Genomic DNA, 13,000 nt, shown 5'->3' on the forward strand with positions numbered 1-13,000 from the left:
GTTGCATGGGTTGATCGGACAAGCAAGCTGCTACAAGTGATCTGGGTGGCTATACAGCCACCCAGATCAATTGTACAAAATAAGTGTGGACTTCCCTGCTCTATATTTAGCCCCGCTTACCTGAAGCAGGGCTGAATGCAGAAACAAACTAAATGCAGAAAAAAACCTCCTGCCCGGCGCCCGAAACTGCATGTCCCTGGCGTTGGGCGATAGGAATTTCGCTCCCCTGTGTCCAGCTTTTCAGCACAGGTTAGAAATCAAAGAACCTTTGCTTGGAAAAAAAAAGAAAAGCATATTATTCATGAAAATTACTGACTGCTAATCAACTTTTCCTCCCAAAGATCTCTCTGATATATTCCGTTCAGATAAGTTTATGAAAATGTTTTTAATAGTTGTTTTATATTCTATGTCTAGCTTTAATTTTTTGACCTGTACATGCCAAATATCCTGTACATCTCTTCTATCATTTTGTCAACTAAAGCAGTAATGTGTTTGTCTTTATCCATCCAAAGAATGCGTTTCCCATGATGTCCACCCAAAACATAATCCAGAGGTTGTATCCTTACAGTGTGTTATTGGGAAAAGAAGGTAGGACTGCTGTGGAGGACGCATTAAAGGTAAATATGTATTTTGGCACACTTCACAAATGCTTCTAGTCTGCAGTAGCATTCCAGACTAATGTTTAAAGCAGATTTCCGTGCAACATTTTTATTGACTCTTGCAGTGGGGCTACTCCCACACTGCAAAGGTTAACTGTTTTTTTTTTGTCTAGGGACTAAAATTAAAAAAATATAATCACCCGAACATTGGAGCCGGCTATCCCTTAGACCAGCACTTCTAGCCTTGCTTCCCCTCCTCTGCAACCGCCTAAGGATCCTCGAGTCATCACGTCCAAGAAGGAGGAGGAGGGAGCACTCTAACAGCTGGCCGGCTCAGAGGTTCGGGAGAGAATAACCTTTTTATTTTAGTCTCTAGATGAAAATGAGCAGTTAACCCTTGCAGTATGGGTGTAGTCACACTGTTAATACATTTTCCCCCGGAGTTGCTCTTTAAGAAAGTTGGTGAAATAAGTCAAAGGTTTATGTGGTGATGAGAGAATAAATAAAAAAATATCAGGCAGTTTGGGACATGGAACATTTTTTGAGTCACCAGAATATACAGTATGCATGCAGATTGTCCAGTCTGTGAAGAATCACAATTCATGAATCATGGATTCCTGCTTTATGCCTTCCTTTGCAGAAATGACAAACCTCAATACCGATGTACACATGATTCAGACAATTTCACTTGGTCACCACTGTTTATGATAGAAATTGAAAGAAACAGAGTCCTTTAAGATTGCTAGTATGCAAACTGACAACTAATGTGCTAATTGCCTACTTCAACAGACTTCAGACAGAATTACTGTTATTGCTTTACTTGTTCCTTTTTTTTAATGTCATCTGAAGTGTATATTTGATGGCCATTTAACTACTTGGAAAAACTGGTGTCTCCATTGCTAATTGCTTCGGTACAGGCACATAATTTGCTTTTAAATACTTAGTAGATATTGACAAGTAAATAATTAAAGAACTTTATTTCTTTCTAGTTTATTTTTACTTCTAAACTTTGTTCAATGTATATTGCACTGAATCTAATATACCAGTGTACCACATATACCAGTAAATACCAGTGAGCATCTGACAGCACTGTACTGAAGTAGTTTGTTGCTTGTTTTTTTCCCCTCTTTGTTTTGTTTCTGAATGAAAAGCCTGTAAATTCCTAGTTTAAGGTTGGAACTGGTAGTGATAGTGTTTTGTATTTAAATTCATTTTATTTATTAGGCCTTTATATTTTCTTCACATGTAAATGCAGACTAATTTGTCCAGCAAAAATGACAGTGACAGCGGTTATGAAGCAGTTGCATGACTTGGTGTTCATATGTGAACATTGGCTTTTTTAAAATTCCATTTCTGGCCATTCAAACTACTCTGCTGTACTGTGAGAATTCAGCTGCCTAAATACTGGAAATGGTCTGGTTTAGCCTTTCTTCCATACGTTGGGCTCAATTAACAAAGCTGTTTTCTTGATTGTACATTACACTATGATACAAGGGGTTAATACTTCAATATATGGGTTATGCAACTACCATTAGGCGATTGTTTACTGGCAAATAATTTAAAGCTTTAGGACAGCCCTGTATAACTCCTCCTACTTCCAGGCTGCCTTTTTTTTTTCTAGTGTCCTTAGGTATGGATGCCTAAACTTTGTACATTCTTTCCTGCTATTTCTACTGAAGAGTATTCTAGCAGGTTTTCCTTAATGCTGCTTATGGCTACTGTGGTACCTAAAACTAGCTGTCCGGATTGTTTGTCTGCTCAGCAGAGTCTTGGTGGACTGTATGCGGACTCCGTCAGAAGTAAGATACAGGGCTGCAATGTAATGTGTTTAGGGCCCTGGATGAGGTGTGGGGCACTCTTTTTGGCACTTTGTGTAATGTGTATAGTTGGCACAGGGTGCTTACAGGACCAAGGATGTGGACTGGATGTGGCTTGTTCCATTTAAGTTACCAGCCTTGCCTGCTTTGAGGGTGATTACAGCCCCACAATGCTCCTGGGGAGGGTACTGTTTCTTCTGCAGACACTGCCTCTGCTAGCCCTATACTTTTCTCCTGCTCTCCTTCACTCCCCTTCTTAGGGTCCTCCTCAGTTAACAGTGTCATCAGTGTCTGGATCCTGGAGAATGGGATGTTTTAGGAGAATGGGATGTTTTAGGATCTTGGTCTCAAGTGTGGGATGCTGAATGCTAATCTCCTGATGCCCAGATTCAACAACAAGCTGTACAGGTTGGTTGCCAGGCCTTCTCTGTGGATGCCTTGACTCCTGGGTTCAGTTTGGTCTGATCTAGGCCTTCCCTACTCTGAACTTCTACTTCCAGATTATCCAGACCTACCGTCCCAAGGTCTGAAGGACCTGGTTCTTGGTCGCTGGCTTTCATGGTCTGGTTGTTGAATCCCAGGTCCTTAGGGCCAGGGCTTCTTGAAAGCTGTCATCCCTATGCTTCTGAGAGCGAGGAGTCAACCTTCTGCAAGGTCTACCATTAAACCTTAGGCTTATTTTACATGGTGCAAATCAAGGAAATTGTATCACAGGAGGAGCAACGTATCCTATCTTTCCTCCAGTCTGACCTTGACCAGTGTTTATCCTTGATTACCATCAAGGTCTAAATTTTGCCTCACTTTCTCTCACTCTCTAGTGAGGTGTTGCTTGTGACCTCTGTAGGACCCCAATTTTGTTCTGTCATTGAGCCTATCATAAATATTCCCCTGACCCTACTCTCTCCCTAGGTTGCCTTCCTTGTAGCCATCAGTTCTCCCAGGTGTGTTTCAGAGTCAGCAGCTTTGTCTTGTAAAGATAATTTTCTGGTTATACACAGGATAAGGTTGTACTGAGGCCTAAGGCTTCCTTTCTTGCTAAGCTGGTCTCTGCCTTCCACAGGACATTTTACAATCCTGTACCAAAACATCCCTAATATGTTTCTCTACATTCTTTGGAAGTAATTAGGGCTTTTTGAGTTTTTCTCTCTTCTACAGCTTCCATCCACAAGTTTTCCAATTACGAACACGTATACGGTGGCTTGCAAAAGTATTCACCTCCTTGGCATTTTTCCTATTTTGTTGCATTACCACCTCGAATTAAAATGGATATTTGGGGGGTTTGTATCATTAATTTATGCAACATGCCTACCACTTTGAAGATGCTGTAACATTCTTTATTTAGTCATCTATTTTACCAGGTATTTTACCACTACCAGTGCTATTAAATTACTGTTTGTGTTATTTTATTGGTGCTTATAAAGCAATGTAAAAGCCAATTCAGAAAGATTACCACATAGATTATCACCTCTTAAAATAACACTAGCTTTAGGGTGGTGATAATTGGGAATTTTAATAGATGGCTTTGGAGAAGAGAAGGAAAAGCAGCTGAGGTTGTGATAATATGATTTATGAGAAAAGAAATACATTTGAAAAAATAAATGCAGATTAAACATCTTGGTGACATTTATGTTTGTAAATTGAACATTTTTAGGAGAAGATTATTATGAGAGAAAATAAGTAGCAGTGTTATAATAACTTATTCATCAGTCATTGATGCACTTCTTTTGTCCAACCTGTAATTCCATACATTATATTATTTGGTAATACCTTTCCATGTTTTTAGAGATTTGAACTGTCAGACTCCGGAAAGCACCCTGATTCTCTGACAATTGTAAATGTAGAGCCTTTGCAGAATTCTGATAGCCCTAAAGCAGCTGTGACTATACGATCACGTGACACAGACATCTCAGTGGAGGTAAGGTGCCTAATTAAACGGTTTTGTCAGATGATGCCAGCTATCGTATACTATGTACTGTATATTTTAAATATAAGCAGGGCTTCAAATGTGTGGCACTTTTATAAATTAAAAGGGAACAGCTATAAGGTTTTAGCATTCTAATCCTTAAAAGAGAACTATGGCCCAACCTTTTTTGGCCATAATTCTCTTTAGGGTCACAAGAGGACATTTACTGTGTCCTACTGTGACCCAAAACTCAGCATATAGCCAGCTATTGCTCACTATCGCAGTATTGCAGTGTCACATGTTGGCTCTAATTATGGGGATGAGTGCATTTCACTCTCCCCATAATTATCCTTTAATAAAACAAATGATGTGTGTGTGTGTGTATAAACCTAAAAGTTCTCTCTTAGGTCCGCTCCTCTGCTCACTGGGCGATGCACTAGCCAGCCTGCTATGTGCTTTTGCAATTTGAAATAGCCAATAGCAGGCTGCCATTGCTCCCCATTGTTTACATTTTGCTGCCGACCGTGGAATCTAGCCAGCGGCAAGATGTAAACAAAGAATTATGTAAGCAACCAAATAAATTTAGTTACTAATGAAAATTTTAGGGTACATCAAGCCACTGGCAAAAAAAAATAAAAATGGAGAACATATGTTTTTTTTGCTGGATGCTTGAGAGTTTTGGTTGCTTGAATGCCGAATAATAGTGAGTTTACTGTATATGGTTTGTTAGTTTTTGCGATTTGTTGAATATGGTAATTGAAAATGGGTTATTGTTGAACTTTATGAATGGGTAATTTTATTTTAAGCAAAATCTAATGTACAGAAGTAATTTTCATTGTGGAAAAAATACCTGATCATGACAGAGAAATGTTTTTTTACAGACCAGTACACTTCTGTTACTGCTGTAATTATGTTCTGCTATGGTCATCTAGGGCCTTGGTTCTCAACTGGTGGGTCGTGACCCAAAAGTGGGTCGCGACCCCATGTTCAGTGGGTCGCCGCATGCATTCCACTGCACTAGGTGGGGAGGTTCCTCAGCCTACCCTAGCACAGCACTGTCAGTTCTGGTGCCGAGCAGCCATTCAGCTTGAGGTGGGGTGGGCCACGAGCTCCAGCCATGCATTGCTTACAGCTCCCTCATGTGACCGGAGTGATATCACAGTCTGGCTCTCGGCACCTATACAGGCAGTGCAAAGGAGCTGTACAACCAATGCACGTATGAATGGAGCTCTGTTACAGCACAGTGGCCCACACTGAAACCCTAAAAATATTTTTGGGTTGTGTGGGATTGTGTGCGTAGCTGTCAGTTCGTCGCAAACTATCACGCAATCGCACCTACTGTTCCATCTGGTGCGGCAGGGGCATTGTGTTGCAATTCATTTGAATGGCACCCCGAACACACCTCCTGCCCACAGTTTAATCGCTTGCACCGAAACATGTGGTACTGCAATGCTGTGCATTCCAGTGTGGTGCGACTTGGTCACGACCTAATGACCAAGGACAAATGTGGGTCCTGAGGTTATAGAGGTTGAGAACCACTGATCTAGGGGATCTGACTGGAGTTTGCTCTATATACACCAAGATGGAGAGTGAAAAGTATGCTTTTCTATTCATTTCATGCAACTTGATAATATTTACATAAAGATTTATTTTTTCTTTGAAATTCAAACATAGGGAAGTGGAGCTCTTTTCTAAAGCAGTATCTTTACTTCATCATACCAGCATAAATAACATTATTTTATATAAAACCTATTTGGTTAAGCCATAAAAAGCATATCTTTCCATTGGCCACTTTACTTCAATCAGTTTCTTTCTGTCAATTTATTCTGGATCTATTTACATAACAAGCCTTTATCCAATCATTTCTAATTCTGGTGTTTTTTTCTGCAGCAGTTGTTTTCATAGATAACAATATACCACATTTTTGACTAAATAAGAAGAATCTTAAAGCATATTAAGACATCAAAGGTTCTACTTTGCCATGAGGCAGTGGTGTAGTCTACCCCTTTACTCTATGTTGACAAGAGACATTATTTTTTCACAGATGGCATCAGGAACCCGACCATTGAGCTTACATTCTCAGCTATCTACATTAATTAGAACCAGTACACATGAGCAGCTGCTGGCTGAAATGATGCAGTCTCACATGGTTAAAGACATATGTCTGATTGGAGGAAAGGTATTCTTCTACTTGTTTTTTAAAGTTTGTACATTATATTTGTGGTCATATAAGATAAATGAGTTTTCCCTAAGGTTGCTTCAAGTGAATTCAGGTAAAAGGGCTCTTGACTCTCAAGGTTCTTATTACACACTCAGTTTACAAAATGATTAATTTCACTTTTGTACAATTCATATTTATATGGAACTTGAGATAATTTTACACAACATGTAAAAGTCAGTCTGCCAAAAACTGAAGGACTCATTTACAGGGGTGTAAAAAAAAAAAAAAAATTGCTTTCACATCCACACAGCGAATAGATTTTTACGTTGTGTCTTAAAAATACAAAAAAATCTGCACCCTCAGCCAGTATTTTTGCCTAATTTACACATACAGGATGGAAATGGAAGAACTTTTACAGATATGATTTCTTTTTACGGATGATTGCCTGCCTAAACGTTTGTAAACGGATGTGTTTATGCACCATTACATGTGTTTTTTTATGCAGCATCTTTCTGCTAGCAGATCCTGTGTAGATATCAGTATTTTATTACGCCCATGTGCATGAGCCCTAATACTGGTTATTGGTAGAATCTTGTGTTACTAATATCTTTTGGAGGCTCCAGCAGTGAAATCTTCTCTTCGTAGTCCCCAACTCTTGTGATGTACACCATGAGGCCTTGCTCCTACTTCTACATCAGATTTATTTTATATGTAACAGGGAAAGTGGGTTTCTCCTGGTGATTGCTATGGCAGGATTGTAAACCTAGGAACGTGAAGCGTATGTCAAAGCAAATGGAAAGGACATATGCGCTACATTTCTACAATACATGCACATTTTCCTTTAAAGACTTTGAAAGTGCAAAAACAACCCCCAAAAACTTTTGATCATACATGCATTCACCTTAAGCACAGAAATCTCACCACTAAAGACCCTGAGGAACATAGGAAACCAGTAACTGAATCATTTTTCCATTATCTACCAAATCTGAAATGGCAGTTTTGGGTTGACTGCCCTTTGGGGGGACATTTCAAAGCTGAACTTTTGCTTAATGTATACTCTTCTCTGAGATTTGTTAAACTTAACATACTTTTACATCTATTTGAAAACTTAAAACAGTTAACAGCAGTGCCAAAGTTATGCTATGTAATATTTCTGTATTGAATCGGTAATGTGTTCATGGTATCTGTTGCAAAATGTGTTGATGGGCTAAGATTTAACTGTATCTGTTTTGAAGGATCTTAAAGATTTTTGTTCACTGTCAGCAGAATTTATTCATTGAATTAGATATGGTCCAAGATAAGGTTGATTACAGTATAAATACTCTTTAACAGATAATTAAGAAATAAGTAAGCCACTCAGTCTTAAGTTGACATTGCATATACATTAATTTCACCGTAAGTGGTTCACCAAAGTCTGTTTCTCTTCTTAGGGATGCGGCAAAAGTGTGAATGCTAAAGAATTTGCTGATATGCTTGGGTATGAAGTGGAGCCTGTCATGTTGTACCAGGTAATTTTTTGCGCTATATATATATATACACCATGTTTCCCCGAAAATAAGGAACTGTCTTATATTTTTTTTTCCCCACAAAAACACACTAGGTCTTATTTACAGGGGATGTCTTTTTTTTTTTTAAAGTGCAACTATATACATTTTCATTTGTTTGTATTCTTTTTTTTTACATTCTTTTTGCTTTGTCCCTGTTGGACAGATTTCTCAACATTTTCTCTCTATGTAATAGCCTAACAGAAAGTGAGGGCAGATCTCTGCTACTGACTACTTTTGTTCTCCATGGTCCCTGTGTCTGTTGTAAATTAGACACCACTCCAAGCTCGCTCATGTGATGGACTACAATCTCAATACAAATTAGTAAACAATTTTTGGTCCATGACAGGAGCGTGCTTGAAATGGTGGCTATGTGACAACACACACAGGGACCATGGGGAACAAAAGTAGCCACCCTCCAGAAGGAAGGACAGTGTCAGCACCAATTCAGAGATGATTTGAGGATCTACAGCCGAGTGATACACAAATAAGATACATTATGTTAATAGTTGGGGGCACTTGAAAGTGTTTATTTGAGATTTAACTCAGAGTTTAGTGTCACTTTAATGTTCTCACATGCACAAAGACTGGATCCATTTTTTTGCACAAATAAGCTACATTTTTGTTAATAGTTAATGTACTTGAATGCATTTTTAAGATTTAACTCCTGAGTTTAGTGTCACTTTGTGAATCTAATTTCAGGGACTTCATGCAGTACAGGGATCAGAGATCCTCCCATCTAGGCTGCTTAACAATCATTGATGCTAATGTATTAAAACTGAATTAAGGAGAAGCAAGGGCCCACCACCCTACTGTATATTTCCACTTCTCCAGTGTTCATGTCTGCAACCCAGATTTCATTTATTTTATATTTCACATCAGACAAGATATATGCAAAATATATTTTATGGGTGTATTTCATGTTCTGCCATCTTGTGGGTTTCTGTCGGTCTATAGCCCAATATTGATTATTAAAATTAACAGCGTTGATTGTCATAATCAAGAATGTATTCAAACACCAAGCAAAACAATATAGTAGACTGTAAATACACAGTTACTGTCAAACGTTTAATGATACACTGTGTGACTGCTGTATGTTGCCAAATTATGATGGAAGCTGGTGATCTTAGCCTTACAATTAATTAGATGTACCAATGATGGTCATTTAAGTCCAACACTTCATAATAAAATAATATACGGTATAGAGATACTTATACACGCTTGTTGAACATGCCACATTACATTTCAACAATGCAGATGTTTTACGCATTTAAAGAGCATAGAATAAGAATCAGAAATATAAACTTAACATTTGACTGGAATAAATGTTTATTTAGTAAATTTGCTTAAAAGAAATCTTATTTTAGAATCCTTAAAGGGTACAATTTCCCATTCAAAGGAAGGAGGAAGGGTCACTGAATTATTGTGTGTAGCCCAGAAAAACAAGCTCATTAAAACAGAGTACAAAGAAACATAACACATCTCTGCATGAAAGTGTTTACAACACTGAATTCCCTCTAAAAAGAGCTCTGTAATGTGCCATAATGAGGCAAAAATAGATGGGTAAGGTTTGTGATCTGTAATTCAAAGGGCATAAGAGAAGGGTGGCAGTAACAGCTGAAGTGCATTTAATGAATTAACTGGGGATAATTTCCCTCCCTCCGAAGGCGTTTAGATATAGGTTCATGCTGGTTTGGGGAAAAAACAAACTCTTTTCACATCTGAAGAAACCCACTCATTGAGCAAGGAATAAATATATTTTCCTGTTGCTGTTTCTAATTTTAAACATTGCAAACATGTTTTTAAATTAAGGAGCTTGAAAAAAAAACACGTTAGCGCAGCTTTTGTCGTGTAATTAAAATTCCCTTGTGTGAGTAACCTATGCTATTTATAGCTCATTTAAGTTGCTCAATGAAAAATGCGTTTCTGGAAACTAAAGTGATCAGCTGTTGGAGACTGAACGTTCTTTTGGTAAACGTGCTTCATCCCTTTGCTAGACTTTCCCCCTGCATTTAATGAATCGTATCTATTGTGTGCAAAGTGATTAAGGATGTGGCTACGTATGGCTTACCTATGAATTTTGGTCAAATTCTGCTTTCTCTCAACCTTTCTCACTGTCGGGGTTACTTATCGTTGGGGCAAAATTTGGTAGGGCTTTGGTACAGTGTTTTAGTGCCAGAAACCGTACTACTAGAACTCTTGCTTGTGGAGAGTACCAGAGTAAAGTACTGTCAGAACTCTTGCCGCAGTAAAATGGTTAAAGTGAAGCCTTCTAGTACCATCTGAGAGTAGGAAAATAGTTAGTGAAGCCATTCACTCTTCTCCACCAATACATCTATAATGTACATAGCCAAGCAAGTAAACAGGTTTTGTTATATATTCATATCCTAACAGAAGCATTGCAGCAGCACTTTTTTGTTCATGTATTAGTTGTAGAATCTTCATGTAAATGAAAGTGATATAAATGTTACAACCAAACTCATGGTTTCAGGCATTTCTGGCCTTCTGAAAGCTCAAAGCTGTAAGTGGTACTTTAGAAATACCATGCTAGATATTTGTTGCAAGTCTTCAGTGGATCTCTTGTCAATTCTAGGATAGTGCATTGTTTTAAACAAAGTGCAAAATGAAAAACATAAAATAAACTGAGATATATGGGGGATAATTGTATGTGCCTTACATAACAAAAACAAGTTACAGATAGTATCATATAGCATCCTCTCTCTGTTTTCTCTTCCATCACGTATTTGATAAAATGGAGGCCAGGAGAGAACATTATAAAGAACAAGTTCTCTTTGTATTAATGAATAAGTCTTCTGTTCCTGTCTCATATCTTTTTTTCCTGTTTTTGTTGTATAATTTGTTTGTGTGTTTGCTTGGTTGAACTTATGACAAATGATACAAAATAACAATACAAAAATCTAGTACACAGTTCTGATCATTGTGAACTGGATTGTCAAAACTCTGAACACAGTAACAAAACCTTACTTCTTATAGACTATAGTGTTGATGTGATGATTGGGGATCATTACAATATCACACATAATTATGATGGCTGGAGCAGTTGGGCAAAATTAGGAAACTGGATGGAGATAACGCACTCAAAGAGTGCTTTTTAAATGTACAAATCAAGAATGTAATTCATACAGTAATAACACAAAAACAAGCCACATATTAAAGTGAATCTAGAGCCAAAGTTTTTATATTTAGTTTTGGATAGAGTGGAAAATAGGATAGAACCCCTCTGAGGTTTTTAATGCTTTGTGCATCCCCGCTAGGGAGATTCACTACCTCTGTTTGTCCTGGTGACAAATGTCACCAGTTCTAAAGAAAATCTAACATTTTGTGTTTTTACAAAAACTAAAATAGAGGGGAATTAGTTCAATGGGGCACATGTTCTGGATTCATCTCACAGGAAGTCGCAGGAAGCAGTCGCTGACAACCACTCTGCAACTTTCCTTACTAAGGCTCAGGTTTAATAGGCACTCCACACCCAGTTATTTAACCACATAATCCCAGGCACCATAACCACATCCAAGGTAGATATTCAACATGGACAAAGTCTATGCACATTTCTGCAGACATAGGTGCCTGCTTGGCCATGCGCACACGTAGATTCTTTTGCATTACTGCATACATGATTTTCCTGACAGTTACTCTATCCAATATTTAAAAAATAATTTGGTTTTAGCTATCCATTAATATTTTGTGCATTTTGTGTGAGTTTATCTTTAAGGGTTTTAGTTCTAAAATAGTGCATTCATCTGTTTGATTTCATGAACATAATGCTCCACTGTGTCTTTACATCTTGTAGTAATGTAATTCCTGTCAATAGAAGCTCATGGCCCTGTCTCCAGAATATAGTATGCATTTTATATGTATTTTTCCACCAAGTCTATCACATAATGCCAGATATATTTACAACAGAATCTGGCTTTTAGAGCAGTACTAGTTAGGGCTAGGAAGTATCATTGGTTAGTATTATTACATACCAGTTTCTTATTGTTATAATTGTAGTCTGCATCACAACATTGTTGCTGTTATCACATTTATATCTGTGGAATTTATTTGTGCAGGATATGACTGCCAGGGATTTGCTGCAGCAAAGATACACACTTCCAAATGGTGACACTGCCTGGCGACAGTCTCCTTTGGTTACAGCTGCCTTGGAAGGAAAGCTTGTAATTCTTGATGGTATCCATCGTGTCAATCCAGGCACTTTAGCCATTCTTCAAAGGTCGGTAACTGCTTGCATTTTAGAAGACTAGATAAAGTTTGAAAAATTGTACTGTGAGCTGAGAGCTTTAAAAATACTTAAAATATGTATCTCCTAAATAGTTTATGTGGTGGAATGGTCAGAAATAGATACGTATAGCTATATTTTATTACTTAAAATATTCTAAAGTCAAATTGGGAACATGACTATCACTAACAGCTGATGTGTGTCAAGAAGGCTATCACTGGCAGAATTTGTTTATGTACCTACTTTTCTTAGTACCAGGACTTGTGCTAGAAAAAAAATGATGGTTGCCTAATAAGTTGCAGTCTTAAAGATTATAAGAAGCTAGTCACTGTACTGTCTGCTTGGGTCTCTAACTAAACTATGTACAGTTTGTGTTATTTATTTCTGAACTTCATTCTGACTTATACTGATCAACCTTCCCATCAGTGTTTCATGAAAAGAGACATTTTTAGAACTTGGAAAACAAAGGCATCAGTGACTCACGCTATTGTAAACTAATTTTGCGTGTTCCCATTCAATGGCCCTTCATTACTTACCTGATCATCAGCATACTCTTCAGATCCCATGTCCCCTTACAGTTTATTTTTTATCTTTGCTGAGCTGTTCTTGACTATAAGGAAAACATAGCTCTACCTCTGGTTCCCACAGATATGCAGTTTATTTAGTGCAAATTAAAAAAGATAGTGTACAAGTGATGTACGTTTTGGAGGCTATACTGTCTTCTAGAGATGGACTA

At 37.8% G+C, this 13,000-nt stretch overlaps 1 protein-coding gene across 1 annotated transcript in view; it reads left to right on the plus strand.

Moving 5' to 3' along the window:
* VWA8 (von Willebrand factor A domain containing 8) overlaps positions 1-13,000 on the plus strand; it is a 235,770-nt gene that overhangs the window by 61,549 nt on the left and 161,221 nt on the right. Inside the window, 5 exon segments of the mRNA XM_018560480.1 lie at positions 513-617; positions 4,200-4,331; positions 6,364-6,498; positions 7,911-7,988; positions 12,098-12,258. Of these exon segments, the coding sequence (XP_018415982.1) occupies positions 513-617; positions 4,200-4,331; positions 6,364-6,498; positions 7,911-7,988; positions 12,098-12,258 (611 nt within the window).

The sequence above is a fragment of the Nanorana parkeri genome, unplaced genomic scaffold (assembly GCF_000935625.1).
Source record: "Nanorana parkeri isolate BGI_ZX_2015 unplaced genomic scaffold, ASM93562v1 scaffold457, whole genome shotgun sequence".
NCBI classification, from domain to species: domain Eukaryota; kingdom Metazoa; phylum Chordata; class Amphibia; order Anura; family Dicroglossidae; genus Nanorana; species Nanorana parkeri.